At 39.8% G+C, this 21,841-nt stretch overlaps 1 protein-coding gene across 3 annotated transcripts in view; it reads left to right on the plus strand.

Annotated features, from left to right (window-relative positions):
- Positions 1-6,546, plus strand: part of LOC126351857 (prolyl endopeptidase) — a 109,690-nt gene extending 103,144 nt beyond the window's left edge. For all 3 annotated transcript variants that reach the window (XM_050002641.1, XM_050002639.1, XM_050002640.1), the window contains exons 14-15: positions 791-859; positions 943-6,546. In XM_050002641.1, coding sequence (XP_049858598.1) covers positions 791-859; positions 943-1,008 — 135 coding nt within the window. In that variant the 3' untranslated portion in view covers positions 1,009-6,546. The remainder of the gene's footprint in view (positions 1-790; positions 860-942) is intronic.
- Positions 6,547-21,841: the final 15,295 nt, after the last annotated feature.

Below are 21,841 nucleotides of genomic sequence, written 5' to 3' on the forward strand. Positions count from 1 at the left end.
CGGAACATAGCTGAAAGGTGACGGGTACCACTCTCTTTTTATGCTTTTCAGCTCATTACTTCCCTTACATGGCAAGTTTTTTATCCATACACAATTTTTTGTTCGTATGTAGTCAAAATTTTACTGTTCATAGATTATTTTAAAGTTTGCAGAAACTAAACTGAGTAAGATATAAAGAATTAAAATTTATGTATAGTAACTACACTTAGTTTTCATCTTTTTTAGACGCTGTAATATTATACAGAATGCTGTGTCACAGTTTTGGTGAGAATTTCTTGCAAATTTTCTACTGATCCTTTGCTATTCATCCTCAGCCATTTGCATGCAGAATGTTGAGGTTTAATGTTCATAACTGTTTGAATATTTGTGTTGTAAAGCTTCTGATATGACCTAGTGGATAACAGTAGAATACTGATGTCTCAGAAGCTCGTGAAGTCACTTCATATTCCTAACAAAGATGGCATCTTGATGTCCCAGATGTTTCCCAAATAAGAAGTATTTTACTTATGGAAATTTGTACTTCAGTACATAGCAGTTGGTATTAGATGAACGATGACTGGTTGTAGTGCTCTTCGCTTTTTCATATTAATGTGTGACCATCTTAATGCTGTACATTGCCCACCCTCCCCTATTCAATTCTTGGTAATTACTGGTCTTGGTGAAATAAAAGAAAATGGAGCCACCTCCTATGTATTAAATGGAAATAGACATTTAGTGTGGAAACAGGTTAACCCATCATAACAGGAAAATTGAGCATGAAGCTACAGGTTGGTTTTCCTTTGTGTTTCAGACAAACCCTCTGCTTATACGTATTGAAACAAAAGCAGGACATGGAGGAGGAAAACCAACAGCCAAACTGGTAAAATTACTAAACATGTTTTATTGAAATTAACACATTCATTAAAATTTAAATGTGCTATCTGTAATATTCCTTGTTTCTAGATAGAAGAAAGCACTGACATCTTGTGCTTCTTGGTACAAGCACTTGGACTTGAGTTTAAAAAATGAAGAATCTGTGGTCCATCAGGAGAGTATACTACTGAAAATGAAGACTATTTGGAAAGTCCCATCTGCAGAAGATCCTTGTGTACTTAAATGCAGAATTAACCGCCGTCACATCTGCCAAGGCCTAAGGATTTTTGAGAAGCATTTGATTATTGTGTGTGTGTGTGTGTGTGTGTGTGTGTGTGTCACAGAGAGAGAGAGTGTTCAATTCTGTTTGTCATCGTATGTATGTACAGTGTCGATATTAATTATATTTGACATGCAGATATGCCTCAGAAGGAAAAAAAGTTTTTGCCATGCATGTGATGTATGCTATATATTGCATTTTTTCTGTTGTATGCTGTTTTTTTGCAGTGAATCCCAATGTTTGTGAATAGTGAATATTGAAAAAATGATCACATCACATCACGCCATTTATAATCGGGCACTAAACTTTGTGTACAGTGCTGAGTATTACACAATACATATTGTAACAGGCGTGTCAAAACTTTGAACTGTTGGCTGTGTAATTTTAGAAGGAAATGGAGATTAATATGCTAGTAATAATTGTTTGTAATGATGCCCCTGAACAAAACAAGTGTTGCATTTTATGGAATATTTGTTATTAAGGTGTGGTAATTTTTAGACTGTGGACTTATTTTTGGCACGTCTTTGAGAGAAATGCGTTGAGCTGAAGATACCAAAGGTGTAAAATTTAAATTACCTGTAAGGCTTTGTGCACTAGTGCTTGATAACTTCTAAAAGTACAAATTAATGGAGGCTAGGAGGCAGTTATGAACAGTAAAATGATATTATGTGATGCATTGTTGTTTATGTAATCCATTGCTTTACAATATCAAAGCAATTAAATACGTTACTTTTTCCTAACTTTGCAAGATCTCACATTATTTTGCTATAATTAGCTACTGTATTTCAAAATCTGTATTTGTCCAGAGTTCAGTATTTAAAATTTATATACATTATTTGCTCAATGGCAGTGGTTTTACTGTCAGTCACATATTATTTATAACAGTGACAAAATGGTACCACTCCCACTCAGCTGTTTGGTGGATTTAAAAGTGATTGCCACAAAATATTAGCTCTTATCTTAAGCTTAACTTTCACCTAGATCTGATGTATATACAATATCACTAAAAAGCTGCTGTACTTCAAGAAAAAAGTAAGCCCTGTGTGTCATAGTGTGATGTGTTAGATGAATTTGACATTAAACTGTCTGTTGGATCACTATAAATAATCATGGCATGTAACATGTGTGCCATGAGAGGGATGTATTTGTAGTAGTCCACAGGTTTGTTGTTTCCTGTTAGGAATGAATTTCTTTACACTAGTAAGGAAATGTGAGAGACAAAATTTGTTAAATTATTCATTTGTTAGGTATAGTATGTGATATCTGTATTCCTATATTACAGTGTCACAAATGTTTGCTTAAAATAGTATGCGACCTTAAATTGTTGGATATGGGCACAAAAGTAACAAATGTGTATTTGGTGTGCTTTGTTTTGGTCTCAGTGTAATTTGCTGTTGCCTTTTTCTTTTGAAAAGTTTGACTAGTAGGAAAACAGTGGTTATCTGTGTTTTATTATTCATATGGGTCAATCCTGGGTGATGTACAAGAAGTGGAATGTATCAGAATAACCACCCACAGGCACAATGTGGTGGGGGCACTGAGTGATGGGTAGGCACATCAAGAACTGAAATATGATGTTTCAGCTTAAAAGCTTCCATTCTTCTTCAGGGTTTAATATGTGTGTATTGTTGATATATTTTTTGATTGATGTAACTCGATCTACAGTTCTCATTAATGGTGGGCTGAACTCCATTGGTAACAAGAGCACATTTACCTGAGTAATACTGCCTTTCAAATGAAAATGTGAAAGTTAGTACTGAAAATTCAGTTTCTTTTAATATATTTGGAATACCTTCACTACAAAACCAGACTAAAACAAGAATGATCACAAATTGCACTGGTTTACTATCTGCAGAGTAGAAATTACAAAATTGTTTCCCTCATCAACAGCTAAGAACGAATTAAAGAAAAGTGGAAGGGAGTTCACAAGCAAACATGGGTGAGGGACACAACATCTAGATAAGATTATTTTCATTGTATAATGTAGTCACTTGAGAGAGAGAGAGAGAGAGAGAGAGAGAGAGAGAGAGAGAGAGAGAGAGAGAGAACGCAAGCGAGCTAATTACTGCACGACTTCATATTCTCACTGTCGGAACTTATTTGGTTGTCTGTCTGTAGGTGATATACTGTAATTCGCTGTTCTGTATGAAGAGTCTTAGTGGATAGTTCAGACAGTGAAGAAGTTTTCCATACCAAGTTTTTCCAGCTTAAATTTACTCATTTAAGATATCTGTAAATTAAATTTCCTTTTACTGGACATTTTCTCGTAGACAATAAATTAAAATTTTTTTTAAACAGGGTGTAGTATCTGATGGAAGCTTCCTATGTTTTGCTTCAAAATATGAAGTAACAAAAGTAATAGACAGTTTCTCTACACTATTTCTTTTCATATGTCCATTGCATGGCAGCTTACTCTTTACGATCTGATTCTTCATCCTTAATTCATTTTTCATTACATATCTAATAGTTTTTGTGTGATATCTAACACGGTTAGAGATACAGACATGAAGTTATTTAAATCAGTGCTCTGAAGGTGGAAACTGTAATGTGTAGTATGTGCTGTTATATTTAGGCAGAGATATTTTAAGATTCAGAAGTTTTTCTCTGATTTTTTTAAACTAGTCGTATTGCCTGTAAAATCCGTGTTTACAAAATTATAATGCTTATAATGGGTGATAATCGAGAAAGTGGCTTATAAATTTTGTATATATCAAGTTTAACAAGATACATATGGATTATCAAGTGCATGTGTCATAGTTAAGAACTTTGCTGTGACAGTTTTATGTTAATATACATATATATTTTTGGATATATTTGTTGTTTCAGTACAGGTAAGATGCAGTTTCAAGCATGTTAAGAGGCAACTGAACAGGTGCAGTATGCATCTGTCAGAAATCTGTAACATACTACTCAAAAATAACTTTAATGCCAGTTACTCATATCATTGTTAGCTGTTACTAATGTTTTTGTATGTGGTGATTGTGTTGTCACAGTGAAATGTTCCACTGAACTCATAATTGCTAATTTTAAGATATAGTAATAAATCATTGGTAGGTGAAGCATTAACACTACAGTTTACAAAATAATCTAAACTATTTAGTGTATTAAGTCTTTTTGTTTTACTGTATATGTACATGAGACTCCAGTTGGAGATTGTGCAAGAACTTGTTAGTATATTTTTACTTGTGCCAGTGCTACTGGTATGGTTATTGTGCCAGAATTTCTACAGTCCTGTCAATTTGTTAACTATTGAATCCCTTCATACTGGCGTACTTGTAGAGCTAATGCGAATTTAATCAGCCCCTAATGTTGCTGTAACGACAGGGTGACGGTTATTGAACTACATGAAAAAGAAAAAAGAAAAAACACCATAAATTAGTTACAAACTACAGTGTGTACTCACTTTATTCAACATGTAAACATCACTACAGATATTTGGCTCTAGTTATGATTTCTTGGATTTGCTGCCATCATTGGCGATGTGGCGCAGACAAATAGTGAAATTCTGCAAGAACTGCTAAAGTGTGGAACATCAGTAACCTCCTGAGTGGCAGTTTTCAGCTCAGCAGTGGTTTTGGGGTTGTTCTACAACTTGTCTACTATGTAGCTCCACAAAAAGGAGACCATGTTCAGATCAAGAGAATATGGTGGTCAATAAAGGCCAATGCCAGTGGCCTCTGGGTACCCTACAGCCAGAATGCAGTCCCCGAAGTTCTCCTCCGGGACATTAAACACACACCTTCTATGATGGCATTGAGCTCAGTCTTGTATGAACCACATCATGTCTAAATTAGGATTACTTTGGATAATGGGCATGAAATAATCTTCCAGAATCTTCACATACCGCTCAGTAGTCACTGTGCCATCAAGGAATATCGCACCAGTTATTCCGTGAATGGGCATTGCACACCAGTCATCTATTGAGAATGAAGAGACTTCTTGATAGTGAAATGCGGATTCTCTGTCCTGCAGATGCACCAATTTTATTGACGAGCCCATCTAAATGAAAGTGGACTTAGTCACTAAATCAAAGATACCAATTCACATCGTGTCCCACTTTTTGAATGTCCTAATACAAACCATTCAGAAATTATGATTATTTTTATGTAATATATTTCGATAACTGTCACCCTGTATAATCATTTACCACCAGAATACACAAAGCTCTGTCCTTACATTCACTCTCGTAGTTATGTGCTAGTATTTTGTCAGTTGTACTTCAGTTTTCTTCATGTGCTTCTCTCTATTTCTTTTACTTACTACTATGTCTTATTGAGTGAATCAGTTTGTGGTGATTTGTGGTCATTTACAATCTTCTTCAGCCATCTCTCTACTCCCCCCCCCCCCTCCCCCCACCCCACCCCACCCCACCCCAGTTCTGCAACAGTATGCTGCCTCTGTAAAACTTAATTTTCTCATGTTTACAGATAAATTCTGTGTCCTTTTATCACAACACCAATCTTCTACATGGCAGTCATATCATTCATCTACTTGCTGTATTTATTATAGATGTGTCAAACTTTGTCACCCATGTAACGTATGCAGTTGCAGAGACAAATATATGCATAATTTCTTCTGTGTTGCTTCAGATGACAGTCAGTAATTTACTTGTACAAGCAGCCATTAATAATAACCATGCAGATCTGAAACCACCGGCATCAGGCCATTGACACTAGTATTACATGGATGTTCCATGAGGACTAGTCATTTTCATTCATAATGTTGACAATAAGTATATTAATCAGAACTTTTCATTTCCACATTTGGTGCTGTTATCGCTAATTTTTGCTTAAGTGAATGTTATATGGATTGCTCTTACGTGATGGTTTGCTAGCCATGTGTGCAATACTCTAATTTATTTGGCATATCTGCATTGGTACGTGGTACAAGTATTTGCAGTGGAAAAGTAACTAAATAATGGAAAAAAAATGTTATGGGCACCACCATTCATAAATTCTGATGTTACATGGATTACACACAGTTACAGAATTCTTATTCTGCATTTAGTGACAAAATTTGTCATTTCACATTCCACGACATTGTCTGAACTGCTTGGCCTCTCTCCCAGTTACCATTTCAGAGTTCACAACACCTATATTTTAATCAGATTTATATAACTTTCATGTTTAGTGTGTTAGATTGATAAATTTATCAGCAAAAAATTAAATGCCATCAAGTTCAGAACATTTTCTTCCCAGATGCAATTTATGGGACAAAGAAGCTAAATGAAATGCTTTTTTATTTGTTAATTTATTGTGGGTGTGCTATGTTTCTTTGTAATTGAAGCATGCAACGTGTGAATTTTTTGAAACTGAAGAATACCTCAGGTCTGTCGCATGTATAAATGGTAACATTTTAAAAGTGCTTTAAAGAACTGTTATGTACTTAATGAAATAAACACACAATCTGTAAACTGAGTGAGTTTTGATAAAATATACTTTATTTTGTACATATGTACTCTGTATTATACAGATATTAAAACAAATATAAATTCATAAAGAATTTTCATACATTTTAACAGCAGTTTTATGCAAAATAAAAAGCAGTAGCAGTGACAGTAGGCGTTTTTCTTAATGACAAACTTCCTTAGTGAACACAACCATATACTGTTTTCCCTTTAAATGTGCTGAACGTTGGTAACTGAAAAGAATGTAGACTTAAAACAATGAAACTACTGTAAGTTTGGATTCCCAACTCTTAGGAGATAAGTGTTCTATCAACAGAGTTCTTTCCTGCGGTTGTCATCTCCCTTTGAGAGATAAGTCTTCCTGAAACCGTCTCTCATCTTTGTGTTTAAAAAAGTTGAAGACAGAGTGAATCACAGTAAAGGTTAGTCACATTCATTTTGATATGACATAAATGTGGCTGTATACCTTACACAGTGGTCAAAGCTCAGCCTAATTATTCTGAAATATTGTATTGCATATGTTTCTAGAAACATTACTCGAGAACAGGCAATGTTGTTGCAGTATTCGCTAAATGTGATTGATTGCCATGATAATGAGTATTTCAGTGTGTGCTTTATCGTCTGACACCTTAAATGTGGAATTTCTGGGATCTGATGTATGATAAGTTATTGTAATGGCTTCTGCATGTCAGTCACCATGAGAAGATAGAGGTGACTTTAATGTGTCTCATAGTGCTAAGCAGAGTTTACTGTAGCACTCAAAGCTTCCACATGCTACTACTCCCACTAGATGTCTTGATTTCTGGAAGCCAACATTAATGTGGGAGTAAGACAGTCTAAGGATTTAGAGGAGTTAGTTTTACAAAAGATAAAATGCATGGTTCCTATTTTCTTCTGTACCGGATAAAAAAAGAGGATGTTAGATAACCTAATGACAGCTGGGAAGTTATGTTTTTGGTCAGGACAGTTGCGGCATATGGCCAAGTTATGTTCAGTGGGAGCACAAATATTGTAGTACAATATGAAATTCATCAACAAGAAAAGAATTTTTTTGCTCGTGGAAGAATTTTAGTAATCAGTCACTGTAGTAAACTGGTTATACTACTTTAATGTTTGTGTGAACTCATAGGTAAGTTAGTTCATGAAGATACCTCCATTTTTTAATGATAAAGTGTGTCATATTTGATTGTTGTGCTATTATCTAGGCCTAATACAAGGGAAATAGCTGTGTTGCTTTTGTGAATGTATGTTGCAAGCCATATTTTAGAATATAGTGTATTGAGATTCTTGCATTATTTATTTCATGAATGGACCTATTTAGATAAACATCCACTCATACCGAGAAAGAAAAGGAAAAGCAATGAGAAAGAGGTCATATGGACAACTAAATGTACATGAAATGTTGAGATTGTGGAAAATGAGGTCTCCAAACTAGGTGGCTCATTGGATCAGACACTATTTATTGAAAAATATGTTATTTTCTATGTGCCTTCTTTAATTACATTGTGCATATTAGATATGTTGGCAGCTGTCTATTGTGGTGTGGCTTCCTGACTCGTAACAGTTACTACCCACACAATTCTTTTCACAAAAGGTACCACAGGGTTGTCACGAATTCTGGAAATCGTGGAAATTTGGGAATATCGGAGAAATTTGGAAGAAAAACTGGAAAATCTCGTTTGTCTCAGTAGCATGAAATTGTTTACTGAAAGATCATGCTTCATCACTGGCTGGGCCCAGCTGAGTACGTGTGCTGCTTTCCTACTCTTTCTTTCTGTGCCTTTCCATTATCTATCCTCTAAGATAAGTCGTAGGGCCGGTGTTGCATCACATGTTCCAACATTTCTATGCAGTGAAAACTGATTTTCTCACAGGTCGTCTTCCACCATTTTTCCATTTGTCTGTAAAGAATTTTAGTATTTTGCAGCCATGACTTATTAAACTGATAGTTCAGTAATTTTCACACCTGTCAACACTTGATTTCTTTGGGATTGGAATTATTATATTCTTCTTGAAGTCTGAGGGTATTTTGCCTGTCTCATACATCTTGCTCACCAGATGGTAGAGTTTTGTCAGGACTGGCTCTCCCAAGGCAGTCAGTAGTTATAATGGAATGTTTGTCTACTCCCGGGGCCTTGTTTCGGCTCAGAAATTCCAGTGCTCTGTCATCACGCAGTATCATATCTCCCATTTCGTCTTCATCTATGTCCTCTTCCATTGCTCTCAAACATGTCGCCCTTGTTTAGATCCTCTATATACTCCTTCCCCCTTCTGCCTTCCTTCTTTGCCTGAAACTGGTTATCTATCTAAGCTCTTGATATTCGTACAAGTGGTTCTCATTTCTTGTCAATCATTCCCTAATGCTCTCCCTGAAACTCCCTGCAACCTCTGGTTCTGTCAGTTTATCTAGGTCCCATCTCCTTAAATTCCCACCTTTTTGCAGTTTCTTCAGTTTTAATCTACAGTTCATAACCAATAAATTGTGGCCAGTCCACATCTGCCCCTGGAAATGTCTTAAAATTTAAAACCTGGTTCCTGAATCTGTCTTACCATTACATAATCCGTCTGAAACCTTCAAGTGTCTCCAGGCCTCTTCCACATATAGGACCTTCTTTGATGATTCTTAAACCAAGAAGTGTACGCTATAATTAAGTAATGCTCTGTGCAAAATTCTACCAGGCGGCTGCTTCTTTCATTTCTTACCCCATTCCATATTCAGCTACTACGTTTCCTTCTCGTCCTTTTCCTACTATAGAATTCCAGTCCCCCATGATTATTAAATTTTTGTCTTCCTTCACTATCTGAATAATTTTTTATTTCAGCTTACATTTCTTCAATCTCTTTGTCACCTGTGGAGCTAGTTGCCATATATACTTTTACTACTGTAGTAGGAAGGTGTGGGCTCCCTGTCTATCTTGGCTACAGTAATGCATTTACTATGCTGTTCGTAGTAGCTTGCCCGCGCTACTATTTTTTTATTCATCTACTCCTGCATTACCCGTATTTGAGTTTGTGTTTAAGTTTGTGTTTATAACCTGTATTCATCAGACTAGAAGTCTTGTTACTCCTCCTACTGAACTTCGCTAATTCCCAATGTATTTAATCTATCCATTTCCATTTTTAAATTTTGTAACCTACCTGCCTGATTAATGAATCCTGAGTAGTCCTCACCCGGTGATCCAAGTGGGGGACTACTTGACCTCCGGAATATTTTACCCAAGAGGATGCCATCATTTAACTACACAGTAAAGCTGCATTCCCTTGTGAATAATTACATCTGTAGTTTCCCCTTGATTTCAGCTGTTCACAATACCAGCACAGCACGGCCGTTTTGGTTAATGTTAAAAGGCCAGATCAGTCAATCAACCAGACTGCAACTACTGAAAAAGCTGCTGCCCCTCTTCAGGAACTACGTTTGTCTGGCCTCTCAACAGATACACCTCTGTTGTGGTTACGGTATGGCTATCTGCATTGCTGAGGCCCCACCAATGCCAAGGTCCACGGTTCTTGGGGGAGGAGTGTGAGGTTATGGTCAATAAATTCAAAAAATCGTTGACAACTGGTCCGTTGCTGATTTTTCCAAACTATGCCAAAGAATTTCCATTGTCGTACAATGCAATCTTTCACTGGCTGGGTATTGAGTAAAGGAGGAGGAGCACTATGTGGGCTTTACCTCACAACAGTTGAATAAGGTGGAAAGAAATTACCCAGAGGAGGAGACTCTGAGCCCCATATATGGTTCAAAATAGTTAATTGTTTAATACAAACATTTACTGTAAGCAACAATCAACAGCCTATATATAAATATATATATATAAATAAAATAGAAAGAAACTTCCACATGGGAAAAATATATTAAAAACAAAGATTCCAAGACTTACCAAGCGGGAAAGCGCCGGCAGACAGGCACATGAACAAAACACACAAACACACACACAGAATTACGAGCTTTCGCAACTGGCAGTTGCTTCGTCAGGAAAGAGGGAAGGAGAGGGAAAAATGAAAGGATGTGGGTTTTAAGGGAGAGGGTAAGGAGTCATTCCAATCCCGGGAGCGGAAAGACTTCCCTTAGGGGAAAAAAAGGACAGGTGTACACACACACACACACACACACACACACACACACACACACACACACACACAGACATATATCTGAAATATGTCTGCTTGTGTGCGGATGGATGTGTGTGTGTGTGTGTGTGTGTGTGTGTGTGTTTGTGCGTTTTATTTATGGTGCCTATCTACCGGCGCTTTCCCGCTTAATAGAAAGAAACTTCCACATGGGAAAAATATATTAAAAACAAAGATTCCAAAGGGGAAAGTGCCGGTAGACAGGCACAATAAAATAACACAAAAACACACACATAAAATTTTCTAGCTTTCGCAACCAGTGGTTGCTTCTTCAGGAAAGAGGGAAGGAGAGCGAAAGACTATAGGATGTGGGTTTTAAGGGAGAGGGTAAGTAGTCATTCCAATCCCGAAAGCGGAAAGACTTACCTTAGGGGGAAAAATGAATAGGTGCATATGGGCGCGCGCGCGCACACACACACACACACACACACACACACACACACACACACACACACACACACACACACACACACATATATTTAAAGGCAAAGAGTTTGGGCAGAGATGTCAGTCGAGGCGGAAGTGCAGAGGCAAAGATGATGTTGAATGACAGATGAGGTATGAGTGGCGGCAATTTGAAATTAGCGGAGATTGAGGCCTGGAGGATAACAAGAAGACAGGATATATTGAAGGGCAAGTTCCCATCTCCGGAGTTGGATAGATTGGTGTTGGTGGGAAGTATCCAGATAACCCGGATGGAGTAACACGGTGCCAAGATGTGTTGGCCGTGCACCAAGCCATGTTTAGCCACAGGGTGATCCTCATTACCAACAAACACTGTCTGCCTGTGTCCATTCATGCGAAGGGACAGTTTGTTGCTGGTCATTCCCACATAGAAAGCTTCACAGTGTAGGCAGATCAGTTGGTAAATCATGTGGGTGCTTTCACACGTGGCTCTGCCTTTGATCGTGTACACCTTCTGGGTTACAGGACTGAAGTAGGTGGTGGTGGGAGGGTGCATGGGACAGGTTTTACACTGGGGGCGGTTACAAGGGTAGGAGCCAGAGGTGGGGAAGGTGGTTTGGGGATTTCATAGGGATGAACCAAGAGGTTACAAAGGTTAGGTGGACGGTGGAAAGACACTCTACCAAGAGTGGGGAGGATTTCATGAAGGATGATCTCATTTCAGGGCAGGATTTGAGGAAGTCGTATCCCTGCTGGAGAGCCACATTCAGAGTCTGATCCAGTCCCAGAAAGTATCCTGTCACAAGTGGGGCACTTTTGGGGTTCGTCTGTGAGAGGTTCTGGGTTTGAGGGGATGAGGAAGTGGCTCTGGTTATTTGCTTCTGTACCAGGTCGGGAGGGTAGTTGCGGGATGCGAAAGCTGTTTTCAGGTTGTTGGTGTAATGGTTCAGGGATTCAGTACTGGAGCAGATTCGTTTGCCACGAAGGCCTAGGCTGTAGGGAAGGGACCGTTTGATATGGAATGGGTGGCAGCTGTCATAATGGAGGTACTGTTGCTTGTTGGTGGGTTTGATGTGGACGGATGTGTGAAGCTGGCCATTGGACAGATGGAGGTCAACGTCAAGGAAAGTGGCATGGGATTTGGAGAAGGACCAGGTGAATCTGATGGAACCAAAGGAGTTGAGGTTGGAGAGGAAATTCTGGAGTTGTTCTTAACTGTGAGTCCAGATCATGAAGATGTCATCAGTAAATCTGTACCAAACTGTGGGTTGGCAGGCTTGGGTAACCAAGAAGGCTTCCTCTAAGCTACCCATGAATAGGTTCGCATACGAGGGGGCCATCCTGGTACCCATGGCTGTTCCCTTTAATTGTTGGTATGTCTGGCCTTCAAAAGTGAAGAAGCTGTGGGTCAGGATGAAGCTGGCTAAGGTGATGAGGAAAGAGGTTTTACGTAGGGTGGCAGGTGATTGGCGTGAAAGGAAGTGCTCCATTGCAGCGAGGCCCTGGATGTGTGGGATATTTGTGTATAGGGAAGTGGCATCAATGGTTACAAGGATGGTTTCCGGGGGTAACAGACTGAGTAAGGATTCCAGGCGTTCGAGAAAGTGGTTGGTGTCTTTGATGAGGGATGGGAGACTGCATGTAATGGGTTGAAGGTGTTGATCTACGTAGGCAGAGATACGTTCTGTGGGGGCTTGGTAACCAGCTACAATGGGGCGGCTGGGATGTTTGGGTTTGTGGATTTTAGGAAGTAGGTAGAAGGTAGGAGTGCGAAGTGTAAGTTAAGGACAGGTATGAAACTTCCTGGTAGATTAAAACTGTGTGCCCGACCGAGACTCGAACTCGGGACCTTTGCCTTTCGCGGGCAAGTGCTCTACCAACTGAGCTACCGAAGCACTACTCACGACTCACTCACAGCTTTACTTCTGCCAGGTATGTTACACCCTCAAGCAAGTGGGAGGACAGCGTGTTCATGTCAGTAGGAAAGATGTTAAGTTATTCTGAAAATAATCACCATAATGATTGGGGGGTGTGCTACTACCCTATGTTGTTGTGGCACACAATTCTAAGATCAAGAGACTGTGGGTCTGTCACCATACAAGGTAATATATGGCTGGAAAATGCAATTTGCCACATGAGATAGTGAAGCCTAAGGGAGGGAAAAATGGAGAATCAGTATGAAACTTCATGAGAACCTTACAGAAGTTATGGAATCGAGTAGAAACAGCAAATATAAAGGCCCTTGAATGTCAAGAACAGATGGGTTGGTGGAATGCTAAGTTTCATGAATACTGTGTAGACCAGTGGATGATAAGCCTGTACTTCCAGAAGACAGACGGAACAATTCTCCACTCATTATCATTATCCATACCAAGTGACTGAGACAACCTCACTGGTGAAGGTGGATGTGTAACTCCTTACTCGTACAACACTTATCTATATTGGGCTTATTCAGTACAGTGTACACAAGATTTTTTACCATCATTACCAGTGCCAATCACAAGAAAGGGGGAAGGAGTGTTGCAGGAACAACCATAGTGTAGACTTCAAAGTCTGTTGAAAGGTGAGCAGCTGCCAGCTGCTGGAATTTTCTGGCACAGCATGCTGCAACACCACAGCAAGTCACAGTGGTGGACTGAAATTCCACAATGGCTGTGGCACAATGCTGTGCTTTCATGGTTACCTACATGACTGGAGGCTAGTCTCTGTCACACCATAGCTGGATAAAGTGACTAAGTACTAGCTGCTCTGCCCCTAGCAGCACTTTTATTCATAGTAGGTCTGGTTCCAGGACTTCTGACTACAGCTGATGTCATCTGCATACCACCTGATGTCATCTGCATACCACCTGATGTCATCTGCATACCACCTGATGTCATCTGCATACCACCTGATGTCATCTGCATACCACCTGATGTCATCTGCATACCACCTGATGTCATCTGCATACCACCTGATGTCATCTGCATACCACCTGATGTCATCTGCATACCACCTGATGTCATCTGCATACCACCTGATGTCATCTGCATACCACCTGATGTCATCTGCATACCACCTGATGTCATCTGCATACCACCTGATGTCATCTGCATACCACCTGATGTCATCTGCATACCACCTGATGTCATCTGCATACCACCTGATGTCATCTGCATACCACCTGATGTCATCTGCATACCACCTGATGTCATCTGCATACCACCTGATGTCATCTGCATACCACCTGATGTCATCTGCATACCACCTGATGTCATCTGCATACCACCTGATGTCATCTGCATACCACCTGATGTCATCTGCATACCACCTGATGTCATCTGCATACCACCTGATGTCATCTGCATACCACCTGATGTCATCTGCATACCACCTGATGTCATCTGCATACCACCTGATGTCATCTGCATACCACCTGATGTCATCTGCATACCACCTGATGTCATCTGCATACCACCTGATGTCATCTGCATACCACCTGATGTCATCTGCATACCACCTGATGTCATCTGCATACCACCTGATGTCATCTGCATACCACCTGATGTCATCTGCATACCACCTGATGTCATCTGCATACCACCTGATGTCATCTGCATACCACCTGATGTCATCTGCATACCACCTGATGTCATCTGCATACCACCTGATGTCATCTGCATACCACCTGATGTCATCTGCATACCACCTGATGTCATCTGCATACCACCTGATGTCATCTGCATACCACCTGATGTCATCTGCATACCACCTGATGTCATCTGCATACCACCTGATGTCATCTGCATACCACCTGATGTCATCTGCATACCACCTGATGTCATCTGCATACCACCTGATGTCATCTGCATACCACCTGATGTCATCTGCATACCACCTGATGTCATCTGCATACCACCTGATGTCATCTGCATACCACCTGATGTCATCTGCATACCACCTGATGTCATCTGCATACCACCTGATGTCATCTGCATACCACCTGATGTCATCTGCATACCACCTGATGTCATCTGCATACCACCTGATGTCATCTGCATACCACCTGATGTCATCTGCATACCACCTGATGTCATCTGCATACCACATGATGTCATCTGCATACCACATGATGTCATCTGCATACCACATGATGTCATCTGCATACCACATGATGTCATCTGCATACCACATGATGTCATCTGCATACCACCTGATGTCATCTGCATACCACCTGATGTCATCTGCATACCACCTGATGTCATCTGCATACCACCTGATGTCATCTGCATACCACCTGATGGCAGTATGTGGAAACCAGCTTCATCTTCACCTAGTTGCATCATGTGCCGGACACTTTTCTATATGCAACTGCTAGATCTTATGATTCCGGGTGTTGAGCCAAAGCTACCAAGGGAGGACCTCCTCTTGGGTGTCTTCATATGGCATCTCCAAGTGTCCTGGGTTAAGCAATGGCCATCTGTTTGCCAGGCATACTGTTCAGGGCCATTGCAGTATAGCTGAACAAAGTGGCGGGGAGTTGCACTCTGAAGCAACAGCTGCTGCCTGGATGACCAAATACACCACTGAGGCAGTATCATCCACCTCTGTATGGAAGACTTGCAGAATGAAGAATGTTATTAATTATTGAGCTCTCCTGATTCCAAGCTTGCCATGGAACAACCAGAATGCAACCCACAGCTCCTGCACATGCCATACTGGGGAAGAAGCAAGCATACTGGCTAATATTGTGTCCACACCCTGATCGCATTACAATGCATACCATCCGAAGCTGCCTTAGTAACTGTGTCCTTGACAGAGAGGTCCATGTAGGTGGTAGGGTAGCATTTAGTGCCTTGGTTCACATTCCTGTGTTGATTGGTGGCAATGCATCCATTTTCATGTTGAGAGGCCACAAAATAAGAAATGGCTTCTGTAGTAACCAAAACCAAGGACAAGAACGCCTTGGGCTGCAGATTGGAGCTGCCAGGCAGGGAAGCCGCCGGCGGTGGAGCATGCAACACCGGGTAAACACAAGGATGAATCGGACGACAGACCAACGACAACCGTCAACGACCGACTATGACCGACACAACAGGGAAGAGTATAAGAACAGAGGCTTGTGGAAACCACAACACCAAACGCCAACCGTAAATCCACTCGGAACCAGAGCCAGGAAAATGTCAACAATGACCAGAACGCAGTACCACCGAGATAGAACGCAATCCAGAGCGAGTACCAGACTGACTGGACTAGGCCAGAGCGGGTCCCTATAAACGAAACCGGAGGGAGCGGCTATGGGCCGCGATCTGCGCGTGGTGTAGTGGTGGCGCTCTCGCTGTGCGAGAGCCGCTGTACTGAAGAGCCGCCGCAGACGCGGAGCCCTCTATGGGCTGGCCATGTCCATTTGTTCTGGCGCGTGTTCGACTTCCGTGGCAGGAGGTACTAGAACTTCGCCACATTGAAAGCAGTCCACCCAAAACATCTCTCAGGGAATTAAACGTAGAAAATGTGGAGAAAAAGGATTTTGATGCATCACATGTGATGCAGCAGGCTGACTCTTAAGAAGCTTAAAAGGACATTTTAACAGTATAACAAAGAAGATGACGATGTTTGGTTTGTGGGGCACTCATCTGCGCTGTTATCAACGCCTGTACAAAGTCACAAAAATTTGTACACAGCCCAATTTTTTTACCCAATTCAATCTAATCACTGTCACGAATGATGATGATGAAATGATGAGCACAACACGAACACCCAATCCCTGGGCACAGAAAATCCCCAACCCAGCTGGAATCGAACCCAGAACCCCATGATCCAGAGGCAGCAATGCACACCACTAGACAAAGAGCTGCGAACATGACAAAGGAGAAGAAGATGCTGAAGTATGACTACTTGAGGACTAAGCACTATTTGCTGACAGTTGTCATGAAACGGGCTAGAGGAGGGCCCAGAAATGAAACAAAATTTTGCCACATGAGGTCAGACATTTTTGCCACTGCTCTCAAAATGGAAATCCGTTGTTGTAGTGCTGCGTCGACAGCTGTTTGAATTGCAAAAGGCGCATCTAGTTTAGGGTGATCGAGAAGCGTTGCATTAGCCATGCTCTGCTTTACTTGTCGAACATGGTGGTAGTAGTAGTAGTAGTAGTAGTAGTAGTAGTAGTAGTTTTATTCATCCGTAGATATCTTTTTACAAGGATATAGGACATGTCAAAGTATTTACAAGCTTAGATCAATTTACAATAAACTAATTCATATACACATATATTTACAGACTTCTAGTTAGACACAATCATTAGATTTTACTCCTGGTATACAATAATTAATTAATAATGTAATGCCACACTATTCACTCATATTTCACTATCAGTCACTGCACACACTATACACACATTGTTTCATAACACTTCACACACACACACACACACACACACACACGCACACACAGAGGTGATCCTTGGGCCATTTTCTGTACTGCAAGTTCCCATTTGCTATCCTGAAAAACTGAGTCAGCATCCCTTCATAATGAGTGAGATGTTGAGCTCAGAAAGAGGAAGAGGTGTTAGTATTGTGCTATGCATAGCTTGAGGGGAGAGTGTCTCTAGAAAGGAAAAAAGAAGAAAAATAATAAAGTGAAGGTGTTGTGTGGAATATTGGATGTTTTATAATCATCATTATTATTATTATTATTTGTTTGTATAACATTTTTTTTATCAAACCCCTACTCTGCTTTATCTAAGTAATCCTTCAATGTATAAAATGTATTGCATAACAGGTACTTTTTAGCTGCCTTCTTAAATAAGTGTATTTTTGAAATTTCTTTAATCTCTTTTGGTAATTTATTGTACAGTTTTATTCCTTGGTAGAAAATGCTGTTTTGAGTTTTATGTTTATTTTTTCTTGGTAAATGTAAGTTGAGTCTATCTCTTGTTGCATGGTCATGGACAGAGCTGTTTGTGCAGTAATTGCCAATGTTACTTTTGATGTGTACAACTGACTGGTAAATGTGTTCACATGGAGCAGTTAAAATTCCCAGTGTTTTGAACAGATCTTTACAATGAGCTCGACTACTATTTCTGGTTATTATTCTTATGGCTCTTTTCTGGAGTTTGAAAATTGTGTTCATATTTTGTGGATTTGTTCCCCAAAAAAGAATGCCATAGCTAAGAATTGAGTGTACATATGAATAATATGTAACTAAAAGACACTGCATGTTACACACAGATGATAGAATTCTAAGGGCATAACATGCTGATGACATTCTGTTTGCAAGTACCTTTGTGTGTTCGCACCACTTCAGCTGAGAGTCAATATTCATTCCTAGAAATTTTGCATTTGTTAAACAGTCTATAGAGGTGCCATCTACATTTAATTTAACATTGTCATTTTTCCTCTTCAAACTGAAGTTCATGGCATTAGTTTTCTTTATGTTTAATGTCAATTTGTTGCTTATTGACCAATCGTAAACTTCCTTGAGAGTTTCATTTGCTTTCTCGGTAAGGAGTTCTCTTGTTCTCTCAGTGACTATAATATTGCTGTCATCAGCGAAGAGAATTTTCTCACCATGAGTAACACTACTGGGAAAGTCATTGATGTATATCAGGAATAGTATTGGTCCTAATATGCTACCTTGTGGAACCCCTATATTAATATGTTTTGGTTCTGATAAGTATTTTGCTAAATGTTTAGATCTATTTGAAGTATGTGTTATCTCTACTCTTTGTACCCTATCTGTTAGGTATGATCGAAACCAGTCATTAGCTACCCCTCTTATTCCTAATGCTTCTAATTTATTTAATAGAATCTTGTGGTCGACTGTATCAAAAGCCTTAGAAAGATCCAAAAATATGCCTGTGACACACTCATCTTTATCAAGAGCATTAAGTACAACTTTTGTGAATTCTACTATGGCTGACTCCGTATTTTTGCCACTTCGAAAACCAAACTGTGATTTGCTTAAAAGATTGTATTTATTCAGATAATTCATTAATCTGCCTTTCATAATTGCTTCTATTATTTTTGAGAATGCTGACAGCGGGGAAATGGGCCGGTAATTTTCTATGTCTTCTGCATTACCTTTCTTAAGCAAAGGTACAACTCTTGCCTGTTTTAGCTGCTCTGGAAATGTCCCTGATGTGAAGGATTCATTTATTATATTTGTTAATGGGCCTTGTATAATCACTATGCATTGTTTCAGTACACACATTGGTACATCATCTAAGCCTTCTGACTTTTTATTTTTTAGCTTTTGAACTGTTTTATTGACTTCATTCTCTGTGGTTGGAAGTAACATCATTGTATCTAGTGCAACAATTTTTGCAGGTGTTATATTTGTTTTGGGGAATTTTTGCTGTAACTTCTCTGCAATACTTGAAAAATGCTCGTTTACATAGTTTGCTAAGTGTTGTGGATCATTTATTACCTTATCCCCCTCCCTTAGCAGTATGTTATTCTGCGTTTGTTTGCCTCTCCCCGTTTCCTTTTTTATAACATCCCAGACTGCTTTGCTTTTATTTTCTGCATTATATATTATTTTGTCATTAAATGACTTTTTTGCAGCAATCAGCACCTTCCTATAAATCTTTTTGTATCTATGATAGAAATTTAAGAATTCTGGATCATTGTGAATCTTTTTCATGGAACTGAGGTGTTTAAGTGTTTGGGAGGACTTCTTAATACCTGCTGTTATCCATCTGTTTTTGTGAGATGTTGATACAGTCATGCATACTTTTGGAAATGCTGTTTCAAAGTTCAATTTAAACAATGTGGAGAATTTGGAGAATTTCATATTCACATTGGTTTCCTTATACACTTCATCCCAGCTTTGTTTTTCTAGTTCTTTTGAAAAATCTTTTAGCTTGATTTCTGATAGATGTCGTTTATAGGCTTGTAGTTTAGGGAATGATTCGATGCCTGATTTTACTGTTGTTATTTGACAGAGATGGTCTGATAGTCAGAGATCTTTTACAGCTACATCACATTTTTCCCTGTCTATATTTGTGGCCACATGGTCAATTACTGATGCAGTCATTGTAGTAACCCTTGTTGCACTATTGACCAATAGGGACATGCCAAAACTTTGAAGGATATTTATGAAGGTGCTGCTGGATTCATTTATGATATTAGTGTTGATGTTTATGTCCCCACACAGAATTTTGTTGACCTTTGTACTTGAGACTTTATCTAGAACTTCTGTTAATTTATTGAAAAAAGTGTTCACACTACCACTGGGAGATCTATACACACACAAAATGATTAATTTCTTGGTGATATCGAGCCCTGATAATTCAATAGCTGATATTTCAATGTGTTTGTCTTCACTTACTGTACTGAGGTCATGTCTAGATTTGAACTGTGTTCCTTTTCTGATATAAATGCATGATCCTCCACCCCTTGAAGTAGTTCTGCAGTAAGAGTTTGCCCTTTCATACAATGATAATACTACATGTTGGATTTCTGTGTCTCTACACCAGTGCTCAGTAATACAAACTACTGTGCAGTTCAAAGGTTGGAGCTCAACTTCTAATGCTTGTATTTTATTTTTTATTGATTGCATGTTTTGATGGAGGATTGTTAAGTCTGTGAAATGCCCCATGTTACTCTTTCCGATGGTTTGTTTTTCTTTGTGACATCTGGTATTTGTGATTTTTGAAGTGTTATAATCTGTCTTGTGAGTGATTGTTTCAGTATTTTTTGAACTGCTAGAGATACTCTTTAGGCAGGGGAACCTTTTGTCTGGATTAAAATTCGTCTTCCCCCTGTGAGGATGGAACCCACGACCCCTGGTTTATTAGACCAGTACTTTACCACTTAGCTAAAGAGGCGGGGCCTGTCTATCGTACTGGGGAAGTGCTTTTCACGTTTGGTCCTGCAAGCACTGCAGTCAAATGGTCCTGTATTTCAGCAGTGTGTGGTGAATGTCGGCAATAAAAGTTGAGCATACCTAAGAATCTTCGCAATTTCGTCCCCATGGTGGGCTTAGGTATCCGCATAATTGCCCCTACTTTCTCTGTCAGGGGTAATGAACTGTCTGAGGCGATTTTGTGTCCCAAGAGGGTAACTTCAGACTGCCCAAAACGCATTTAGCTGAATGTAGAACGACACCGTAATTTTGTAGGCGAGTAAATACTTCTAAAGAGTTGGTAATGCTGTTACTTTGAGAACACGAGCGCATCATCCAAATACATGAAGCAGAACGGAAGACCCTGGAGGATTGAACTCACAAACCTCTGCCAAGTCTGTGCCACGTTTCTAAGCCTGAATGCCATATACATACTTTCAAAAAGTCCAAAAGGCGTTATGATTGCTGACTTCAGAATGTCAACCTTGGCAACTGCTATATGCTTGTACGCCTTCGTGCCATCCAAAACGCTGAAAGTGGTTGTACTGTGCCAAGTGTGGTTGTAGTCTCTAAGTAATGGTACTAGGTACCAATCAGGGACTGTTCTCGCATTAAGAGCGCGGTAATCCCCAAAAGGGCGCAAAAATCCCTTATTTTTGGGCACAAGATGCAAGTTGGGAAACCATGGGCTGCTTGATGGTCTAATAATGCTTTCGCACAGCATAGTGTAGAACTCTGCCTTGACTATACCGAGGTGATCACGAGCTACACGTCGTGGTCTGCACTGCACGAGGTGGGAAGTCCATTGGTTATCTTAATATGAGGCACAATATTAGGCAGAATCTGTTTCAGAGTGCCTGCTGGCCTTGTCGGGTTCGGGAAGTTTTTCAGCAAAGGAGCTAACTCTTCTTCATGCACCTGTATCAGCTTCAGTCTGTGACAGG

Source organism: Schistocerca gregaria, chromosome 1 (assembly GCF_023897955.1).
Source record: "Schistocerca gregaria isolate iqSchGreg1 chromosome 1, iqSchGreg1.2, whole genome shotgun sequence".
NCBI classification, from domain to species: Eukaryota; Metazoa; Arthropoda; class Insecta; order Orthoptera; family Acrididae; genus Schistocerca; species Schistocerca gregaria.